The sequence below is a fragment of the Heliangelus exortis genome, chromosome 8 (genome assembly GCF_036169615.1).
Source record: "Heliangelus exortis chromosome 8, bHelExo1.hap1, whole genome shotgun sequence".
Taxonomy (NCBI): domain Eukaryota; kingdom Metazoa; phylum Chordata; class Aves; order Apodiformes; family Trochilidae; genus Heliangelus; species Heliangelus exortis.
The window spans coordinates 1,894,648-1,917,656 of NC_092429.1; the positions used below are offsets into that span (position 1 = coordinate 1,894,648).

At 46.3% G+C, this 23,009-nt stretch overlaps 1 protein-coding gene and 1 long non-coding RNA gene across 4 annotated transcripts in view; one reads left to right on the top strand and one right to left on the bottom strand.

The window, feature by feature from the left end:
* The window catches only part of CACHD1 (cache domain containing 1), a 92,724-nt gene extending 80,973 nt beyond the window's left edge, over positions 1 to 11,751 (bottom strand). For 2 of the 3 annotated variants that reach the window (XM_071749920.1, XM_071749922.1), the window contains exon 1: positions 11,486 to 11,750. In XM_071749920.1, coding sequence (XP_071606021.1) covers positions 11,486 to 11,695 — 210 coding nt within the window. In that variant the 5' untranslated portion in view covers positions 11,696 to 11,750. Of the gene's footprint in view, positions 1 to 11,485 lie in introns of all 3 variants that reach the window. The other variant, XM_071749919.1, reaches the window with a different exon arrangement.
* A 551-nt stretch (positions 11,752 to 12,302) lies between these two features.
* Positions 12,303 to 21,481, top strand: LOC139798842 (uncharacterized). Its single transcript, XR_011727000.1, has 3 exons — positions 12,303 to 12,704; positions 14,632 to 14,736; positions 21,248 to 21,481. It is a non-coding gene; the product is annotated as an uncharacterized lncRNA (long non-coding RNA).
* Positions 21,482 to 23,009: the final 1,528 nt, after the last annotated feature.

The window sequence follows — 23,009 nt, forward strand, 5'->3', positions numbered from 1 at the left end:
GCCACTCGGTGTCAGGCAGACTTGGGAAGCTCTGCAGGAATTGCTGAGAGATCCAAGAAGGCACAAAAGGCCCCTGCCACAAAGCTTCCTTTCATCTAGGCACTCTGGTTAGTAAACAGGGCCCTGCCATTTGCATACATTTTTATACAGGGATTATCAAGTGAAGGCTCAGGCACCAGCTCAACTCCACTAAAAGATTTAAGGCTCCTAGGAGAAAAAAAAGCAGATTTTAAAATCAGGAGCTGGGAATGCTTCCCAACTCCTCTGCAGTAGTGACTCCAAATGGGTCTGGAACCTGCAATGCCAGCCAAAGGTCTGCTTTGTGTTCAGGTTTTCATTTCTTTATTTGGTGACACAGAGGCACCTCAGGCATCCCAGTATAGGTTGGGGGCTGAGCTGCTGGAGAGCAGTGTAGGTGAAAGAGACCTGGGGGTCCTGGTAGACAAGAAGATGCCCATGAGCCAGCAATGTGTCCTTGTGGCCAAGAAGGCCAATGGCATCCTGGGGTGCATTAGAAAGGGTGTGGTTAGTAGGTCAAGAGAGGTTCTCCTCCCCCTCTATTCTGCATTGGTGAGGCCACACCTGGAGTATTGTGTCCAGTTCTGGGCCCCTCAGTTCAAGAAGGACAGGGAAGTGCTTGAAAGAGTCCAGCGCAGAGCTACTGAGATGATTAAGGGAGTGGAACATCTCCCTTATGAGGAAAGGCTGAGGGAGCTGGGTCTCTTTAGTTTGGAGAAAAGGAGACTGAGGGGTGACCTCATCAATGTTTTCAAATATGTAAGGGGTGAGTGTCAGGGAGATGGAGTTAGGCTTTTCTCAGTGGTGACCAGTGATAGGACAAGGGGTAATGGGTGTAAATTGGAGCATAGGAGGTTCAAGTTGAATATCAGAAAAAAATTTTTTACTGTAAGGGTGACAGAGCCCTGGAACAGGCTGCCCAGGGGGGTTGTGGAGTCTCCTTCACTGGAGACATTCAAAACCCACCTGGACACGTTCCTAGGGGATGTACTCTAGGGGGCCCTGCTCTGGCAGGGGGGGTTGGACTAGATGAGCTTTCAAGGTCCCTTCCAACCCCTAGGATTCTAGGATTCTATGATTCTATGATCACCACCCTGTATTTGGCACTGCTGAGGGATGAAATGAGAAGGGCTATCCCAGCCATGACAGGGTACCTGCCCCAGGCATGATGCTCAGAGGACAGCAGCATTTGATGGGCTGGGAACAGGGAGGTTAAAAAGAAAAAAAAGGAAAAAAGTTATAAATAAGACCTGGATCAGGTCCTGCTCTTGCACCATGGTATCATTTGCTCCTGCACTCATGAAAACCAAAGCAGTAAACACCCAGTTTATCCCTTATACCCCTTTCTACACCTTATTCCTCCTTTTCCTTTGCCTGCAGGGACTCAGCATCTCCCAAGAGTCTGAGTAACTAAGTCAGGTAGACAGAAACCCCTCCCAGCCCTGTGGAAAGGTAAAGTTATTTTCTATCCACCAAAAGGCAATAAAAAAAAAAAAAAAAATCCATCTTTCCTCTTTCTGCACCAAAGCAAGGCCACAAGTTGACAACCTTCCCCAGCACAGCTGTGTCCCAGCTTCACATCCCAACCTTCCCAGGAGCTGCAAAGCCCCCAGACTTGCTACAGCAAGGTTTTTAACAGTTTAAATATATTTTTGGACAGGCAGGGAATCAGGCCCAAAGCTAACACTGGCTCTGACCATATTTCAGAGCAAGAATTTCAAAAAGGCCACAGATCTGTTTGCAGTATTCAAAGGAAATGTCATCTCCTAGCACCAGGGGCAAAAAAAAAAAAAAAAAAATAAAAAAGCCAAGCTCTTCTTGGCTGACACAGAGGACAAAGGGATGGTTGCAAAACTGCTGGGTCTTGTCATGCAGAGTTCTCTGCAGATCTTCAGGTCTGTCTGCAGCCCCAGGCTTCCATCCAGCTCCCTTGGGAATATCCTCCAAGCCCAAAACCTCAGGGGATCTGTTGCAATCCTGCTGTTTCTCAGACTGATGGGAGGGGTTGTGTCGATCTGCAGCACCAGGACTGCAAATCCACCTCCCCAGCCCTATGCAGGTCACCTGGAGAATGGGCTCAGTGACCATCCCAAGCCCACAGGCAGGGGAATTGCTTCCAGCACATTGAGGGGACTGGAATTAAGGAGGCAGAGAGCAGCAAAAAAAGAGACACAAGAGGTTAGGATATGGTGGAGGGATGCTGGAAGGCAGCAGGCACTGCTGCACCTTCAGCTTGCACCAGGGTCTGAAGTGCAACTTGATGGGAACTCCCTGGGCTTCCCCATGACAGGAGATTGAGGTGCTGGAGCAGGTCCAAAGGAGGCAGCTGGGCTGGTGAAGGGATCCAGCACAGATCCCATGAGGAGAGGCTGAGGGAGCTGGGGGTGTTGAGGCTGGAGAAGAGGAGGCTCAGGGGAGACCTCATCACTCTCTCCAACTCCCTGAAAGGAGGTTGGAGCCAGGGGGGGGTTGGGCTCTTTTCCCAGGCAACTCTCAGCAAGACAAGAGGGCACAAGAGGTCTCAAGTTGTGCCAGGGGAGGTTTAGGTTGGACATTAGGAAGAAATTCTTTACTGAGAGGGTGATCAGACACTGGAATGGGCTGCCCAGGGAAGGGGTGGATTCTCCATCCCTGGAGATATTTCAAAAGAGCCTGGATGTGACACTCAGTGCCATGGGCTGGGAACCACGGGGGGAGTGGAGCAAGGGTTGGACTTGATGAGCTCTGAGGTCCCTTCCAACCCAGCCCATTCTATGACTCTATGAGTCAAGGTTTGGGGTCAAAGGCCTGGAATGCACAAGAACATTTTTTGTATCCAAGCTGCACCCAGGTGTGGGTTAATACAAACCAGGAAAGAACAAGCCTGACCTGTACTATATGCACATCCAGCAAAGCAGCTCTCATCTCAGCTCAGAGGGGACAACAGCCTTCATTACATTCCCAAAGAAAACCAAAAAAAAAATGTACTTCTCTATTTTTAATGAGTGAATTATCCCTTCCTAGCTACTTAATTTTTTTCCTCTTCTCCTTTAGCCTGGATTTTCAGGCTGCACTAAATCACCCAGGTGACACACTTGAAGCAGAGAGCACACTCAGCAGGTCTGACTTTTCAAAGGAGCCTTCCCAAAGCAGGTCTGCATTCATTCTGTCCTGACTCCAGGTCCTCTTCCCTTCTCAAAATAGCTGCTGCACCCCTGCTCCTCAAAGAGAAATCCTCTGTTTCAAACACTGAAAACCATGGCAATGTATGGAGGGTTTCATTTACTTTTGGTGGCTGACTTTCTGTTCTTGGAGGCATATGAAAAAGCAGTGTTTGAAAGTCTGAGGTTGCAATTACCAAAATATATATATATTTTTTTATGTATTTCTCAACTTACAGTCAACAGCTTCCTGAATAAATACATAAAGATGAAGGAGGAGGCAAAATTATATTTATGTGATCTCAGGGTGAATAATCAGTATTTTAAAAATTCACTGAAGTCAGTTTCTTACCAGAGAGAAATAAATGAGCAGCCATTCCTTACTGAGCTACTTATCTGCTCTTATGGTAATGCTGGAGCTATTTTAATTTTGGCTTTGCTTCCAGGAGCTTTCATGGCAATACAGGAACATCAGTATGTCAGTCCCTAAAATGTAAAAAACTGAACACAGAAATAAAAAAGAAAGACTTCTTTTTTCAGAAGAAAATCCCACGTGGCAGAGGTGTCTTCACCAAGAACATGGGGATCTTTGGCTCACTTTGGGTCCAACAACCTCATGACCTTCAAGCTACCCCTCAGAGCAGCTACCAGAACCATCCAGGGCTGTGTAAAATGCAGCAGCAGCAGAATTTTAAAAGGAAGAGCTGGAATATTGTAATTTAAAATGATGGTTTCATTTCAAAAATTTTAAAAAAAAAAAAAAAATTTCAGTTTTTCCCCACTCACATTCCTGAGCAGTAACTCCCAGGAGAAGGTTGGCTGCTTGTGTGACACTGTTTTTTTTATTTGGGACCTGGGCATTGCTGCAGCTCATCTAAAGATAAAGAAGTTTGAAAAGTGTGAAATTTTCATCCTCCTCCAGCAATGTATTTGAATATTAACTTTTTCTTCCAGTTTTTTTTTTAACCATAACCTCCTACAAGCAAGGCACAAGAGACTGTGTATCCAGGAATAACATTTTCTGATTTTAATCTAACAGATCAAAGAGTGTGAAATTTGCAGCTTCAAACCAGACCCACTGATGGATACAGGAGCCATCCTCAGTGCTTATTCCTGTCTTCCTGCCTACACCAAAAGTCTCCTTTTCCCTGCAATCTGCTTTTTTTTTGGTCCAAAATCCACCAAAAAATGGCAGAAATATACTCATATAACCCTACCAGGGCAAACACCTGAGAAATTCCCCTTGTAGGCATCTCAGCTTTTAGAAACCTTTCCAGATGTGTCTATTTTAGACCTAGAATTTTTCCCTGGCCTGATTCCCACCTGTGACCAGCTAAGTAAAGCCAAAAATTCCTATTGCAGGGCAGGAGTCCTTGCTGAGGATGCCCAAAACCACAGAGCACACCTTCAGAGTTGAGCAAAAAACCCTGTGCTGGAAAGGGAAGCAGCATCAGTGAAAAAGCTGCTTTTATCAGCTGCTTCTGGCAGAGGACTGGAAAAGGGAGAGCTAACAGTTTGTTTTGAGTAATGACTGTAATTGTGCAAATATACTTTTGCAAAATCACTTGGGAGCCTCCACAAGAGACCTCAGTGGGCAGTGGGTGAAAGTGACTCCATTGAAGCTTTTTTCAGGGAATTGGGAATGATTTCTTATTGACTTGTGGCACCAGGGTTGTTTCAAAAAAGTCAACTCAGATTTTCTCTGCTAAATTGGACAGACAGAATCCCATGGAAATCTGCACCAGGGAAGAACACACTTAATGCAGGAGTTGAGGAAGAGTTGAGCTGTATTCCTGATGTCCAAGGCTGATATATCAAATAAATTACTTAATTTTCAATTTCTAAGCTAAATAACCAATGTACGTGGGAAAAAAAAATAGAAATCAACCAAAAGTTAGTATTTTCCTCTTCAAATACAAAGAAATAAATCACTCTGGGAATATTATCCAATCCTCACTGAAGTCTGTTGAAACCATGCAGCATCCTGACAAGTGTCACTCCTACAGAAATTTGGAGTGACTCCTTTTAGCTGGGCACTTAAAAAAAAAAAGCCTCAATCATTTCTTTGCCAGTTTTTCACCAAAACTAACAGGCAACAGTAAAAAAAAAACAAACCAACAACTAATCTGTTAATACTTCCTTTTATCCATGCACATAAAATGATCAATGGTCCATGTATCACTTAGGACTTCACATTTCCTCCCATTCTCAGCCATATTTTGCCTCTCTGCCTGGGAGAAGGTGAAGCACTCAATTTTATTTGGCAGCAAACATTCCATTTTGTCTCAGCAGTGCCTGGCCAAGCTCCCTTTAGCAGACTCTGCTCCCTTTGCATCACCAGTCCCTAACCTTCCCTCCTCTGCTGAATGAAGCCAAGGAAAACCAGGCAGCTAACACCTGCTGTATTTACTCCTCTGCCTGCTTAACAGAGGTGTTATCAGCACTGCCACAGCTGAGAAGATCCCCAATCACTTCCCCACCTTCTGGGATTTCTTGCTGCTAATAACCCCTCCAGTCCCTGCCAGGATCCTTGGTGGCAGCAGTGCTGGGGACAGCTCATTATCTCCCAACCCACCTTGCTGCAACTTTTATCTGCCCAGGACAGCTGCACTCCCCCTGTTTGAAGTGGAATGGCAGTCCTGGCTAATGCAAGAAGGACTTAACATCCCCAACCACCTCCCCACACTTTTGAAGAAAAGGACTCAAAGCCTAATTAAAAATTCAGATGTGGTTTCCTGCTCAGAGCCATCTTCCCTGCCCTGCTACCAGGACCTCTCGCTATCTTTTTGAAATGTTTTCATGCCAGAAAAATAAAAAGGATCCGTGTGGAAAAGGATGAAAAACTGCTGCAGTCTTTCAGAAAGCCTTGAAAAAGGCTGCTGTGTGGCTGGATTCAAACCAAGACATAATCATGTAAAACAGATGAGGTTTTACTCCACTGGTTTCTACTCTGTAATTAATACTGAGTGTTACTGCCAAGTAATAGGAAAAAAAAAAATAAATTAATATATGGTCAAAATATTATTAGCATTTCTTACATATCAGCCTTTACTTACATTTTTCTATTGTGTTTCAGCTTCAAGAGCTGGAAACAACCTGAAAATAAAAGGAAAAAACAAAAGGGAAGGGATTTTCCGTGCTGTCATTTGGTTTATTTTGCACAGAGGTCCAGGTTTCAAACCCAGACCTGGAGGATTCCCAATGTTTTCCCCATCACTTGCTGCACAATTACTTCAGTCAATGACAGATAAATACCCATAGAAAGGAGATGGGAAATGTGTGGAACCCCTGATTTCAGAGAAGGAGAACCACAGTTCTGGCATTTCAGCTGGTCTGCAGTGCAGCTTAAAATGGGATTTAGCTCAGATTCTAAGCCATAAATCCACAAGATCACCCCATTAGAAAAACAACCCTGTATCCCATCAGTGTTCATTTTCAAAGAGATGAAATAAATGGACAGTTCTGGTGACTGTACCTCTTTGCCATCCCTCAGCAACCTTCAAAGAACATGGATTTTTCAGAACAAAAATGCCAGAGCATCCTCCCCATATAAACCCCCAGCCACCTCTCCATCTCTGTGTCATCCTGCTCTTGCACAATCTGTTCTTCTTGAAAAACATATGGCCAGACAAGTTAGTGGCAAAATAAATAAACAGTAGGCTTGCCAATCAATCTGAAGAAGGTTGTACTATGCTCTTCTATTATTTTACATATCACTACATCACCTGAGCAAGTATTAATATAAAAGGGGAAGAGGGGGGGAAACACACAGGAAGAAAACGACCAGCAAACTGCTGTTTTCAGAGGCAAAATGCTTTTTTTTTTTTCTTTTTCTTCCAATCTCCAAGATCAGTAACAGACAATGAGAAAGGGCTGTGCTTCCTTCACGGAGGATTAAGATGGCAGAGCTGCCTTCAAAAATATTTAAGGCCCTCTGGGGCTATAACTTTTGTTACTATCTGGCTAGAAACATCAACACGCATTTTAAAAGTTACAAAAACACTTAACGGTGCTTTTCATCTTCAAAGCTTTGCTTAATCCTTTCAACTCTCACTCTAAGTATTATAACCCCATTTTGGAGGTGGAGATGTTACCTTGCACTACCAAAAAATAGTCCTCACCTTGGATGCCCCGTGCAGATTCAGAGGACTGAGCCTTGCCAAAAAAATCAAACAAAATTCCCATAAAAATACTGATTTATTCTTTTACTGCCTTTGCCTCCCAACAGAAGAATTCCAGATAGTTTCAACTCTCTTAATTTCAGCTAGGTCAGAGAAGCCAGGTTAACAGGGATGGTGAAACTCTACCAGGTCGTGCCACAACCACCAATTTAGTTATAATTTTAGCATAAAACAGCACTTGGCTTTTAATTACCACCCAGTGTCAGCTCTTCCCAGGAAAATGAATGCATTACAGAACTGTCACCCGAGTTGCTCGTTCACCAAGCTCCAGACCTCTGGGAATTAAGAGCTATTTAATACAGACTCTGCCCAGGAATGACAAGTGACAGGGCTGCTGGGACTGACAAGCAGAGCTGTGACTGCATGCCAGCTCCCAAGCAGGGAAAAAAACCTGCTGCCAAAACCTGCCCCCTGGAACCATATGGATGCTGTCAACAAAGAGAAAAAAAAAAAAAAAAGAAGATAATGGCACAGGTGACTGTAGGGACAGCAACTGTGTCCTGGTGCTGGCAGGGGAATTTGGAAGAAGCACTGAGAAAGTTTGGGGACAACCATAAACAGCTCACCTCAATCACTTAGGTAAAAAACAAAAAAAAAAAAAAAAAAAAAAAAAGGCACAAGCATGGGCACTTACACACCACCCCAGCCCCCAAGCTGGCAAAGGTATGTGTGATATAAAGAGCCAGCAATTAAGTGTGGGTTTGCTACAACTGTCAGACTGAGCAGGAACAATTAATTAGAGGGACAGAGGAAGTCAGACAAAGAATTTTCTGTATTTAATCACTCCTGGAGAAACAGCACCCAGGATGGCAACAGACACCCAGGAACCCAGGCAGCCTTCTGCACCACAGCACACAACATGTCCTCACTGAGTGAGATCCCTCCTATGATACAAATGTGCACCTTCTAGTTTGAAACTTAACTCAGAGACTGTCCAACTGCTGTCCAGTATGTCCAGTGAATGATGGAGCTCACCAGTTATCACCTACAGGCCATTATCCTCAGCTGGATATTCCAGGAATAAATTTATATATGAAATCAGAGCACTTACACAGGTGAGAAAACAAAACATGACACAAAGGTAACAGTCAGATACTGCCCTCATGCAAGCATCTGTAAATAGCAAAGCAGTGGTGTGTCAAAAATACCTGTCAGCTCAATGCTGGCCTCAGAAATCTCTCCCATCCTCACCCTTCTTGTGTGTTACAGTGCAGACACACATGCACCTCCTTCCTCTCAGCACTGCAAAGTAATGCAATTTGAGAAAAACCACCAAGTCCTTCTTGCTGTTGGCCTCATTATGTGAAATCCTGGTAGAAAACAAATGTACTGCAGGAAGGCAGCACTGCACTCAGGAGATGGATCTCCTTCACAGCACTGATGGCTGCTCCAGCCATCCCACATTTCTTTTCTATCTCACAGCTTCCATATTCATTACACAGGCATTTAAGGCTCAGAAATTTCATGGGTCTCCTCTTACCTCTTCACTGCTCCTCTCATGTTCGATCTGGAGGCTCCACCTCACCCTCCTTCCCTGTATTTCTGGAGACTCTGTCTACAATTTCCTCTTTTCCAGACTCAAACACACCCAAGCCAGCCTCTCACCTTCACTCTATCTAAACATTTCCACCTGCTCCATCACTCATTGGATGCTTCCTCCAAATCCCTCTCCCACAGCCACGTCCCACCCCGTGGCTGGTGACACCACCTCCTGCCTATTGCCAGGAGCTGCAGATGGAGGAGCCACAACTGGCAGGGACCAAAAGCCTGAAGGGAACGTGCAAGGGAAGCTTTAAATCCTCTACAAATTCCTCCTCTGCAATTTATGAAACGACCTAAAACCTCAGCTCCCAAAATTGTTGGTTATTCATCCTTCCTCTTGCTACCACAACATCATCTCACTAGGTCCAAATTTGGGGCCTGCTTCCTCTAAACCCAGCACAACACCCCCAGATTTATCTCTAATTCAACTGCTCTCACTCTTCTTTCTTTTTTTCCAATATTCTCCACCCCTCCTTTCTGCCCAGACACTCAGCACCTGTCTGCATCACCCTCAGCATCCCTGCCTGCCACCACTCACCAACACCCCAGCATGAATGGGGAAAAAAAGATAAAAAGGGGGTAATTCTGCCCCAGCTACACCTCACCCTGCCTTAGGAACAACACCCAGGCTAAGGAAATTTCTACCCTAAAATTCGAGCAAGAAGCATGGGGTGCAGTGACAGATGTCATAACATTTTTTTGTTCTACTGCAGGAGGTCAGCAAAGAAGCTTCTAAAATCAGGGGAGGTTTGCTCCCACAGGCTTTTAATCTTAAACAGCTGTAATAATGTTACAGGGGAGAGCACAGGACAGGCTGCACGTTAGCTTGATGGGAGTTATGGCAGCCAAAATATTAGGCATGTAAAAATAGAGCTCAGTATGAAAAGGGTTTTCAGAGTTTAACTACTGGTTTCACTGTATTAAATTATTTGGGGGCCTTAAATATCCAACTAGTACTAAACACAGTTTTTTAACACTATTTGCATCATCCAGATTGCTCCTGAGTTTGTACAATTCTTGGAAAGAAATCCTGGCTCATTCTACACTTAGCTAGAGCACGGCAGCAAGGTAACCATGGATATTTTTATGAGTTGCTTTTTAAAAGACAATATGGTTGGGGTGATGGTATGGATTTTTTTTTTTAACACCAGAAACAGATTTAGCAATGCAATTACACTGACTTCATTTGCATTAACCAGAGACTCCACCATTTAGAGGATTACGCTCGGAGCTTTTGAGGGGAAATACACATATGTGCATGCAAGGAATACGGAAAAAGTGGCTGCCTTAAATCCAACACATCAATAATCTACCTTGTTAAGTGAAGTCCTTTAAATCCACGTCGTCTTAGCATCAAGGACAAGAGACAGCTCAGTGTTTCCCCAGACAAAACGCAGCCCTAGGAGGCCGACCAACACAATGATGTTTCAGAGGTGAGAGAATGAAGCCAGTTTAGAGAAGATAAAAGGCCATTTGGGTAGAGACCCCCGCTGATCCTATGAAAGTGTCTCCTTTTCAGTTCGGGAGGCTTTTAAATCCGCGTTTGCTACTGACCACACCTTCCCCTGGAAGCCGCCGGGGATCAGATTTCACTTTTCCCCCCCTGAGGGAGGAGGCTCCGTGGCCGATAGCCGCAGGGCAGGTACCAGCGCACCCCAACAACCCCCACACAACCCCCCCCATCACAGACGCAGCCTCCACGGCCCCGATGCAAATAACTCCTCACCACCCCAAAATCCCGAAAGGAATTACAGCATCTGACTAAACTTGTCCCAACGCACTCTCGGGCCGGGAAGGGTTTATTTACCCCCCGATGTGAGCGTATTCGGGCAGGACTCGACTCCTTGCAGCTCGCTGCCAGCGATGGGGATGGACGGATGGACGGATGGATGCTCGGGCGGGAGGAACAAGCCCCAAAAACAGCCCCGGAGCGCGGTGGGCTCAGTCCCGAGGCCGAGCTCGGCCCCCGCTGCTAAAACCGCCCTCCGAGACTTCGGGGAAGCGTTTTCTTCCCGCTTCCATTGTGTAATTTAGGAAGAAAACAGAATTCTCTCCGTTCCCACTACCACCTCAGCCCGCCTCGGAGCAGAACCCACCGACCGAGCCAGGGCTGAGGGGAGACGGAGCTGAGGGGAACCGAGAAGGGGATGAGGGGGAGACGGGGACTGAGGGGAGCCGAGACGGAGCTGAGGGGAGCCGAGAAGCGGATGAGGGGGGAACGGGGGCTGAGGGGAGCCGAGACGGAGCCGAGGGGAGACGGGGGCTGACGGGGAGACGGAGCTGAGGGAAGACGGGGGCTGAGGGAAGACGGGGGCTGAGGGAAGACGGGGGCTGACGGGGAGACGGGGGCTGACGGGGAGACGGGGGCTGACGGGGAGACGGGGGCTGACGGGGAGACGGGGGCTGACGGGAGCCAAGCGGCCCGCGCAATAGAGAGGAAAAGTTTGCCAATAAGAAAAGAACCGGAGGGCGTGGAGGGGGGGTTGGGGTGAAGAGAAAGAAAGGACTGAAGAAAGAAAGGACAAAACAGGAATCGGGAAGAGCGTGTGGAGGAGGAAGGGAAGGAGGGAAGGAAAACCAGGCGAGGCGCGGGCCGGGCCGTACCTGCATGGTGACGACCCCCAGCTCCTCGGTGGCGAGTTTCCTCATCTGGGTGGCCAGAACTTGCGCCTCGTCCAGGATGGAGAACTCCGCCTCGGCGGCGCCCAGCCCGCAGAGCAGAGCCAGGCAGAGGAGGCCGAGCTGCCCCCGGCCCCTCGGGCGGCGGCCCCGGGCTCTGGCGGCGGCCTCCAGCTGCCCGCCGCCCCGCGCCATGCTGCCGCGGCGGGAGAGCCGCGGGCACCGCCTCCGGCCAACTTCCCACCCCCCTCCCTCCCTCCCTCCCCGCCGCCGCCCCGGACTCCCGAGCCGCCTTCCCCCGGGCCCCGGGGGCCGGCTAGGGCTGCGGGGCGGCCGCCATACAGCGGGACGGCAGCTGGGAGGGCGGCCGCTGCGCCCCGCGCTGCCCGCCCGGCTCCGGCGACACCGAGCGCCGCGGGCCCCGCCGCTGACTGAGAGCGGCTGAGGAGAGACGCAAAGTGCGGAGCGGAGGAGGAGCGGGAGCGGCGGGGAAAGGCAGGAGGAGGCGTCTGGTGCCGCCGCGCTGCGGGCGGGGGCAGCGCCGGGCCGGGCCCCCCGCCCCGCTCCCGCCCATCCCGGGCCCCCCGCCCCTCTCCCGCCCATCCCATCCCATTCCATCCCATTCCATCCCATCCCATCCCATCCCGCCCCGCTCCCGCCCGCAGCCTGAGGGGAGGCCGAGCCGCCCCCCGCAGAGCCAGGCTGGGGGAGCGGGGCCGCGGAGGGGGAGTGGGGGGGCTGGAGATCCAGCACCGCAAGTTCGTTTTTTTACTAAAAAGTCCCTTTCTTTTTTTTTTTTTTTTCCATCTTAAACTTTTGAAACCTGTTTCCCTCCTTCTTACCTCTTTTTATCTCTCTTAAACTTGAGTGCAATGTTCCTGTCTCCTCGCAGGGCAGAGGCGGCCATCCCCGGGCAGCAGAGCTCATCCAGGAGGGTTCAGAAAATGTTTATCGGGCGACAGGGCTGGAAAATAAAGGAGAGGAAGGCACCCAAAGCCTGGAGGCACTCAGATGGCAGCTGTCCTCCTGGGAAGAGTGGCCTGGAAAAGAGAGAAGAAGCCAAGAAACATCCCCTTTGAGTGAGGAAGAGCTGGAGTGGGAACAAAGCCAGGCTGGGGGGATGAGGAGAAAGCCTTTACTCACACCTTACACCTTCCCTCCTCATCGTGCACCTCTGTGGAACAAACCTGGCAGGTTAGACGAGGTAAATGTGTAAAATTTGCCAAAAGAAAGCACGGAGTATCAGGCAGCCCAAGAAGCCAAGAAATAGGCATGGATGAAATGCATCCCCTCTACACTTACTCTTTGTTAATTAAGACTTTACATCAACCCCCTGCAAATGTATAGAATATTGAAATAAATCTGACCTGTAGTGGACTGATGGCTCCCATTCCCACTTCACTACTTAATTTAAATTATATAATTTTAGTCCTTCCAGAGTCACTCATGTCCTGCAGCAGTGAATTCCACAAGTTAACAATCTGAAAATTAACACAGCAACATATTATTTACTATCATCATGTTCTCTTTTCTTGAAATGTGGTTTCTATCTGCTTTAAGAGGGTTTTTTTTTCACTTCTCCCAAGCACTGGGTGCCAACAGAGATACTCCCCATCCTGAGAGTGGGAGCTGGGTAAGACCCAAACCCCTTCACCCATGCAGGAGGGTTCTCCCAGGGTCAGGTTTTTACCTGACAGGGACATCAGCAAAGCTCTCTTTCATTTGGTTTTAGTAAATTAATTTTAATTCTTACTATGCAAAAGCTGTATCAGCTCATTTAGGTGGCTATGGGTCCAATTTAATTTTTTTTTTTTTCCTGAGGAGGACACTTCTGGTTTAACAAACCCAATCTAAACCAAAACACCTCTCAAAGCTGCCATAATCATTATCTTGTATTTCCATTGCTAAAGGAGCATTTGCTACCTGAAAGACAAGGAATTTTCTTTTCATCATGTTGAAGCTTTTAGTCTTCTGTTGGAATATTTTCACTGGGCCCAAGAGAAAGAGAAGCAAACCTGAGCCAAATGCACTCTTAGCACTGGCCATTTTTGCATTACACTTTATGGGTTTTTTATTAGATTCACTAGTGTAAGATGCAACAGTCTTAAATTATATTGAAAGGCCAAGTGGTTTTCAAATATCCTGGCTAAATTACCCATATTTTAAAAAATTTATTTCTGACCTTAGCAGCATGTTTGAAAAGAAAACTCTGTATCTGTAAAAAATTATCAAACCAGGGTCATGGCTGGAGCTAAGTCATACATTAGCAACACCTCTTAGTTTCCAGCTATCCAAGTGATCCAATTCATACACTCATGAATGCTACACAAGGTGAATGCTACAAATACTCTTCCTTTTAATTTTTTTTTTTTTTTTTTAACAAACTCACCTCAGGAAACAAATGAGGCAATTGTCCTGGTTCCAAAGCCCCAGGATCCTGCTTATGGTGAGGGAACTGACTGAACAGGTTTAACATTATCATGAAGAATCCAAATTCATTTATTCTACAGCCCTCAAGGCAAACCTGGACTCCTCCTGGAGTTCCCATATTCTCTGTGCCCACACTGCTGCCTCTCCAGCCAGCTTCCAGCACCCTTCCTTCCTGATGTGGGTTCTCCTGATGGAGAATTCCAACCCAGGCACCCACCAGGGCTGCAGTTTCTAAATTGGTTGCCCCATGCTTACTTTCACAAGTCAAAATATGTAAAGGAAAATACACCCACCCCCCCTCCAAAATGCCACAAGGAAAAAAAATTATAGGAAATCTTAAAAAAAAAAAAATTAAAAATTCAGATTCTATGATCTTTGGAGTCACAACACATCAGTCAAAAATTAAACACACTGCTCTTTCACAGTCCAGGCTGGTCTTTGACTTAGATTCAGCTGTGGAGTAAATCCATCCCCTCTTGCTTTAGGATAAGCCTTGGAAAAGAGAGGGTTTACCCTTCCTTTAGGGTTTCTGCAACCCCACAAGCAGAATATATCTGTGCTGCAGGGCAGGACCAGGGAGATGCAGAGAAGATACAAAGCTTGTGCTGTGCCAACAGCATCCAGGCAATAAGTAATGCAGCCATTAAGATTTGCAAAAATGAGGCCACACTACAAATATAACCCCTTTTTTTGCTTAAAAGAGCAAAGAAGGAGTGGATCTGGAGACTGGGAAGAAGAGGAACATGATATAAATCCCAGCAGCATGGTGGGAGTGCATGAGAGCAGCACACAGAGATGCCAAACAGGTCAGTACATGGCAACACTGGGAAACAGAGAGGGTGAGGTGGCTCCAGAATAGTTGTACATGGGATGGCACCAAAGAAAAGCACTATTTCTGTAGCCTGTGAGTCAACATGAGCTAAATCAAGGGTTGTTAATTGCATATTATCATTGCATATACCCCTCTGTTGAGATCATTGCATTACTGGTACACCTGCTGAAGTTCCTTTACAGAGAAATGTTTAATTGATATTTTAAAAACTGCAACCCAACTGTACATACAACTCCCAGGAACACAGAGGGCTCTTCTGTGGTGCCTCTTCACTTTGCAGTCAGTCCCTGTGCTCTCCTAGCAAATCAGGAGCATCAGGGGTTGCAAAAGCATGGGCTGACCTTTGGAAAATCTCCTTGGAAATGCCACTTCTTTTATTATCCTCATCTTCACACCTGCAAGTAACACAATATGAGCTCAAAAAAAAAAAAAAAAAAAAAAAATTAGGTAAAGAGAATGTTTATATGGCAGCCTCCTAATTGCTGCCTGATCCTCTCTCCCAGTCTCTGGCCCTTTTGCTAACTGGGTGTGTGCAAACTGGGCACCCAGTAACAGCCATGAAGGCAGAGTGCTCCTCAGCCCCTCTAAGTGGAACAGAGTGAACTAAGAGTGGAACTGAGCAGCTCTTTGTGGCTCTCATTTCTAACCTCAAAGCAAAGACTAAATTTAATCTTTTGCTATAAATGCAGATTAAAAATAGAGAAGGTGGGAATTTGCATGAGGCTCCTGCTTTTTGCATTGCTGCAGTCTTCCTCTGGTACCTCCCAACCTGTGGGATTTGTTTTTAACTCCTTTTTTTGTTTGCCTTCATTTTTATTTGTGGTCATCACTAAGCTGCACTCAGGCTGTGTCTGAAAGGGCTTCACTTCCCCCTGTCAATGTTCATGTTTAGTTTTTCATCCTCTTCATTAGAATTTTTAATGTTTTCCCTGGAAGTTACATCCCTGGGATAGTTTGTGCTGCAGTTCTCCCTTTCTCTAGAAGTTTTATCTTCACTCACAGGTGTTGCACAAACTGACAGGTTAGGATGAAGCCAAGGGTGACACCTCTTCTTCTTTGATTTAACATGGAATATTTAAAGCAGCAATTAATTAATGCTTCTCTGGACCCTGTTTCCTTGTGTGCAGAAATAAACAGTCTTCTACCTCAGCACTAACTCTTTCTGGGACATCATTCATGGATTCCTGGTGGGGAAACCCTGCTCTTACATCTGAACTCCTTTCACATGTCTGACCTGGCAGTGCCTCTAAGGCTCTAGATTCCAAGTTTTATCTCCTACTCAGGGCACTGTCTGCCCACCTAATCAGTCATTCCCCTAGAGATTACAACCAGTAATGAAAATGGAAAAAATGCCATGGTCTCCTCCCTCCCCAGCCTGGGTCTCTAAGTGTTGCCTATGAGAGAGTTCTTTCCATAGCACCATCATCACCAGATAATATTTTTAATGAAAGCCATCACGTGTGTGGTGTGGGATTTCAAAGTGAGCATTGTGCCCAGCTGCACAGCTCAGGGCTGGAAAAGCCTGATGCTAGCAGCAGGGCTGGATCACAGCATCACAGCTCTCCTCTCAGTTTATACCAAATTCTACCTACCAGGTGATGTCAGGAAGAAACCCAACTCGTAGGCTTCAAAGTGTCATCTTTGCAAGGCTGGAATTTTTAGGCAAGTGTAAAAAATGCCTGAAAAGGCACATCAGGAGTGCAGGAAGAAGCTAGATCAGTCTGGGGAAGGGCTGTGGAGGGTGAATAACAGCAGGTAGAGGTAACTGAGCCCACCTGAGCAGTTCTGCTGGGCAGAGGGAGAGGGAGGCAGCCAGGGGAAGGGGTGGGTTGGGTACTGCACACTGGTGGAATGGCCTAAGGGGCTTGGTTTGGTGCTCCTGCTGGTCCCAGAGACAGAAAATGGGAGACAGAGCCAGGAACATCCCCTGCAGAGCTTTCTGGTACTCCAGGCTTTTCTTACCATCTGCTAGAAAGAGTTACTGGGGGTCTGGGCACAAGGACATCTCAGCACTTCTGGTTTCTCCTGAAACAAAACCATTGTGGGAGCATCACATTACATCAGAAGTTCATGACAGAGGAAAAACAATAGGCAGGATTTATCCAAGTGCAGAAGAGGGTGAGGGCAGTGTAGGAAAGCTGCAGGCAAACAGCTTGGGATTAATGTAACCATGAAAGAAGATGGTATGGCTTTTTTTTTTTTTTTTTTTTTTTTTTTTTTGGACCAGTTTTCCAGCAGCCCATGGCTTTTTGTCATGGCCTTTACAAAATCACAGAATTACCTGTAAGAGCCCCAGCCTGTCAGGGTGCTAATAACTCACCAGCCACAGCAGATGTCAGAGCACTCAACCTCCTCATGCTCTAACCAAGGTTTCTGCAGTGCTTTCCCACACTGATTCATAGAATCATAGAATCCTAGGGGTTGGAAGGGACCTGGAAAGCTCATCTAGTCCAACCCCCCCTGCCAGAGCAGGGCCCCCTAGAGTACATCCCCTAGGAACGTGTCCAGGTGGGTTTTGAATGTCTCCAGTGAAGGAGACTCCACAACCCCCCTGGGCAGCCTGTTCCAGGGCTCTGTCACCCTTACAGTAAAAAAATTTTTTCTGATATTCAACTTGAACCTCCTATGCTCCAATTTACACCCATTACCCCTTGTCCTATCACTGGTCACCACTGAGAAAAGCCTAACTCCATCTCCCTGACACTCACCCCTTACATATTTGAAAACATTGATGAGGTCACCCCTCAGTCTCCTTTTCTCCAAACTAAAGAGACCCAGCTCCCTCAGCCTTTCCTCATAAGGGAGATGCTCCACTCCCTTAATCATCTCAGTAGCTCTGTGCTGGACTCTTTCAAGCACTTCCCTGTCCTTCTTGAACTGAGGGGCCCAGAACTGGACACAATACTCCAGGTGTGGCCTCACCAATGCAGAATAGAGGGGGAGGAGAACCTCTCTTGACCTACTAACCACCCCCTTTCTAATGCACCCCAGGATGCCATTGGCCTTCTTGGCCACAAGGGCACATTGCTGGCTCATGGGCATCTTCTTGTCTACCAGGACCCCCAGGTCTCTTTCACCTACACTGCTCTCCAGCAGCTCAGCCCCCAACCTATACTGGGACATCGTGTTGTTCTTCCCCAAATGCAAAACTCTCCACTTCCCCTTGTTGAATTTCATCATGTTTCTCCCTGCCCAACTCTCCAGCCTGTCTAAGTCTCTCTGAATGGCAGCACAGCCTTCTGGTGTGTCAGCCACTCCTCCCAGCTTAGTGTCATCAGCATTCTAGGCAGGAGGCACATGTGCTGAAGCATCTTCCAGAAATTATGATCCTGTAGGCTCTAGGTTGAAGAGCTTCCCCTTTTCCAGCAACCTCATCCCTTTGGCACATCTCCTTTGCCGCTGGATGTAGTGGGATAACCTCAGTGAGCAGCATGGCACCCAGTTCAGAGGGGAGCTCCACTAAGGAGTAACAGTTCCCAGGGTGGTATTCCTAGCACTTTGGGAATTAAAGGCAAATTTACACTTAAAACACATTTAAGGAATTCTCTGCATATCCATGGTTCTCTCCTGGATCAAGACTGAATGAATTATTAAGGATTTTTCATGCTTACAGCTAGAAGGACATCATGCTGTGAAACTAGGGATACACATTTCTAAGTCATGCTTCTTCATCTCTTCATTCTCCCATGGTTCTCCTCCTGGGCTTATAATATTTTAGCTGATGGACAGAGCAAAGATGGTTAGAAAGACCCTATTTGTGAGAGTTTTGCTAAAATCAAAAGATTGTGTTACTTTTGCTTTTTCTCTAACTTTAGGGTAATCTGGAAACTTTCTAAAAATAGCACCAGATGCCTTCTCTCTGATTTTTTTACTCTTGTTTTTAATTTCAATATCATCATCACAGTACCCTGATCACAGGAGAAATGCAGGCTTCTGCCTTAGGAGAATCCCTGCCTTTTCACAGTGTGCTTCCACCCTTGGAGCTGCAAAGAGTCACTGATTATATCCAAGCCATAATTTTTCAGAAACTTGTAATTTGGCTAAATTTGGCTGGATTTTCATAGGTGTATCAAAGGGCACACCCTTGGCCAGGGTGGCAGAACTTAAACAACCCCAGCTTTTCTCTTTCCTCAGCAAAACAACTTTGTTTGTAGTTTTCTATAACCTCAATCACAGAAATGGCTGAACCCTTCAGCATGAATATCTTGGAGTCTGAAGCAAAAAATAGCTAGGAGCTTTCCAGCACAAATAGAAAAAAAAAAAAAAAAAAAAAAAGAAACAACAAAACCAACACAAAAACAACAAACCTGAAAACTTGGATCTTATCATTGAGAAATGGCAGGCAGCCTTGGGAACAGGCACTGCTAGGGGCAATATTTGTAATCATTCTGATACTCTAATCTCTTTATCTTCCTTCTGCATCTCTTCTTTTATCTTCACGCTGATGCTGTGGAATTCATGGCACCAAATTTTTTTTTTTTTTTTTCTGTTTCCCTCAGCTTCATTCTCAACATTAAAATAGCTTCTTATTATTTTCCAAAAAAAGCAAAGGTTGTGGTGTAGCTTCTACACCCTTCTGGACTGCAGTCTCATGGTGAGGTGCAATCATCCTCTCTCGTGGCCAGGGAACTTGAACACAAGTCACAACACAGACTTGAACACAACCCTCTGAACTTAAACACAGCAGTGAGCACTTTTTAAGGGCACAGGGATGATGTCCCATGGGGCCCAGAGAGTGTCACTTTGTCACAGCAGGACGAGTCGGGTGGAAGCATTTGCAGTGGCGAGAGGGAAAACCTGAGAGCCTCCCACCTCATCTCCTGCCTCTTGGGAAACAGGATATATCTCAGCTGCCCCTGGCATGGGGATTCCTTCAGGTCTGCACCTCCCTCCAAAGGCTGAGCAGACACTTCAAGCACAGTATTGGGCTGCTATTAATATCTCTGTCACCCAGGGCCCCGCCACACGCCAGGCAAGGCTTGGGGAGGAGGAGTAGTAACTCCTGCTAGACCTGGTAGGCTTTGTGGAGCACATCAAGAAGTAGTAACTCCTGCTAAGAGGTTTGTGGGGCACTTTGTGAAGAGGCTGGCAAGATCTTTGTCTCCAACAACACCCTCTCTGATGAGGCAAAGGACGTGGTATGCTCCTAGAATCATAGAATGGGCTGGGTTGGAAGGGACCTCAGAGCTCATCAAGTCCAACCCTTGATCCACTCCCCCCGTGGTTCCCAGCCCATGGCACTGAGTGCCACATCCAGGCTCTTTTGAAATATCTCCAGGGATGGAGAATCCACCCCTTCCCTGGGCAGCCCATTCCAATGTCTGAGCACCCTCTCCCTAAAGAAATTCTTTCTAATGTCCAACCTAAACCTCCCCTGGCACAACTTGAGACCTCTTGTGCCCTCTTGTCTTGCTGAGAGTTGCCTGGGAAAAGAGCCCAACCTCCCCCTGGCTCCAACCTCCTTTCAGGGAGTTGGAGAGAGTGATGAGGTCTCCCCTGAGCCTCCTCTTCTCCAGCCTCAACACCCCCAGCTCCCTCAGCCTCTCCTCACAGGATCTGTGCTGGATCCCTTCACCAGCCCAGCTGCCTCCTTTGGACCTGCTCCAGCACCTCAATCTCCTTCCTGAGCTGAGGGGCCCAGAACTGGACACAGGACTCGAGGTGTGGCCTCACCAGAGCTGAGCACAGGGGCCTGGGCCCCTTCCCCCCGAGCCGCCGCTGCCGTGGCAGCCCCACGCTCATCAAATGGAAATCTCTCAACTCCAGCTTGTAAACAAAGCTGGAAAAGAGATGGAAGCAAGGAGGAGGAGAGCAGCAGATGAGGACGTGCTGCCTAACAGGTTTCACCAGCCCTTGGGGATGAGGGCTGCAGCCAGTCATGGGGGAGGTCTCTGAGGAGCGTTTTAGCGATTTGGAATTGCAGGTTCAGCAGGACCCAGGTCTCTCTTTCTCCATCTTCTGCTCTTCTGGGAAGTCCTTTCTGAAGTTCCAGCAGGGTGGAGTTCCAGAGTGGGTGATAATCATCTCCCTGGTGTGTCATCACCTTCTCAGGAGACAGCTCAGTGGTGTCCACTTCAGTCAACAGCTTTGTCTGTTGGGCACATCACTCAGCAGCCAAGTCTCCGAGCCTGGGCACCAGGCTCTGCTCCTCTCTTCTGCATGAACATTCAACAACCATCAATTAAAATATAATCCCAAGAGCAAAGGCCAAAATCCAGGGTTCTTTCCAGCCTAATGAACACTCTCCCCTGTGCCTGGAGTCCTTCACTCCTTGTCCTCCTCTTCTGGCCCAGCACATCTGGAATTTTTTAGCCTTTAGCAGCTGGGCTGCAACAGGATCCTCGCCACAGCCTGTGCTCCGGGAACACCTTGAGCTGGTTATGGTCTCTGAAATTAGGCAGTCAATAAGTAGAATTTTCATTTATTACATATTTAGGAATACCTAATGTGCACCTAAATAAATGTTTAAATGTCACCATCTGCAGGTAGTTAAGTTTTCAGTGGATCCAGCTCAATGGTTTGGAATTTGGCAACTCGTCAGGACCTACAGAAGCAAAGGAAATCCATATTCTAAAAGCTAAAAATAGTGATTGGAATGTTAGTGTCTTGTGAGATATGAATGAAAAGGTGGAATTCCACTTCCTGGGGAATGTGAATCAGTGTGAGACTGTAAACAAGTACAGAAATTAAGAAAATCAATAAATCAATTTTTTTTCATTGTTATTTTTTCAGAGTGCATTGCTACCTCTTGATAAAATATAGAGAATAATAAAAATATCTGTAATAAAACACCTATTTCTTTTCTTCCAACCCTTCCAAGAACTACCCCCTATAATTTACTGCACCACTGTGGGTATATCTGACATCTACATTTCTTAGGAGAATTTATTCCTGCAAAATCTTAAGAGCTGGGTTGTCACTGCACATTGCCAGTATCCTGCAGACAGGACTGTGAACTCTTCAGAGTAGGGGTCACACTTCAGCCTGGTAATTAATTTTGCCACCAGTAACAGTGAGAGAAATACAGCTCTGCCCAGAGAAAGGTTGGAATCAATAATTTTAGTAGTATTACCAGATGAAAAAGACATCTTCTTGGAGAGATTTTTCCAGTTTGATGGAAAATAGCAGGTAAAGAGAGGCTCACTTTTGACTTAACATTTTTTTTTTGACTGGCAAAACTAAATATACCTGAACTGAAAATAAATACATAAATAAATAATGTATTAAGTGAACAGTTTTTAATTCTGCATCTGAAATAAAACTGTAGATTACAAACTAATTAATTGACCTGGTAATTAAGCAGCTCATTCACAGGCTGGTGGAATAACAGTCAAAACATGGTATGAATCCTGAGGATCCAGTCCCTTACCTGCTCTTAAAAGCTTTTTCTTGAAAAAACTGTCCATGTCACTGTCAGTTTTGATGACAGATGGTACCTCCAGACAAGCTCCTTCAACATTTCACTTGTGATCAGCTGAGGTTTTGTTTTAATTTCTGCAGCTAACAAAGAAACAGAGAGAAAAGTGATCTCTGCCTATCTGATGAACACAGTGTAGATCCTCTATGCCTCCACAGGGTTGTTTTGGGTTTTTTTTTTTTTTTGGCTTCCTCTTTGTCTGTTGCTATTTCTTCTTTGTGCTAGCAAGTACCAACAGAAAGCTCAGATCCTGCCACAATTTTCCTATGTTTAGAGTACACAGATACTCATCTGAAGTTCTGCTCTAACCCAAAGGTAGACAAATACATAAGTCATTAGAGGTTTGAAGCTGCAGTTACTTAAAGACAGGATTCTCAAAGAAAATATGTAAGGATTGACTGAAATTGTGTACAGACTAGAACCTCAGACTAGAAATCATAAAGCTCTGCAGGTGCTTTTTTGCCTAGAGATCTGAGATTTCCTGAAGAAACCCAGATTTCTCTTTTCTCACTCTTTTCAGTTGATTACTGACATCATCTTCAGGGTGCAATTTGGGAAACATTTCCAGGTATTTCCAAGCTGTGCAACACGTATGGTCTAGACTTAATTAAAGAAACAAAGAGTGAAAAATCCCAGCTGCTTTTCTTTTTCTTCTTCCATCAACAGGATTACAAACTTATCAGTTTGGCTCTGCCTGATGATTCTTATCGTGGATTTCAGCTCCACCACCCAATGAAGAGCTGAGCTGTGGTACAGAAACAGACTTTTATTTTCCCAGTTATTCAAGCCCTTCATCAGGATGGTTGGATCTAACACATATCTAACAGCTC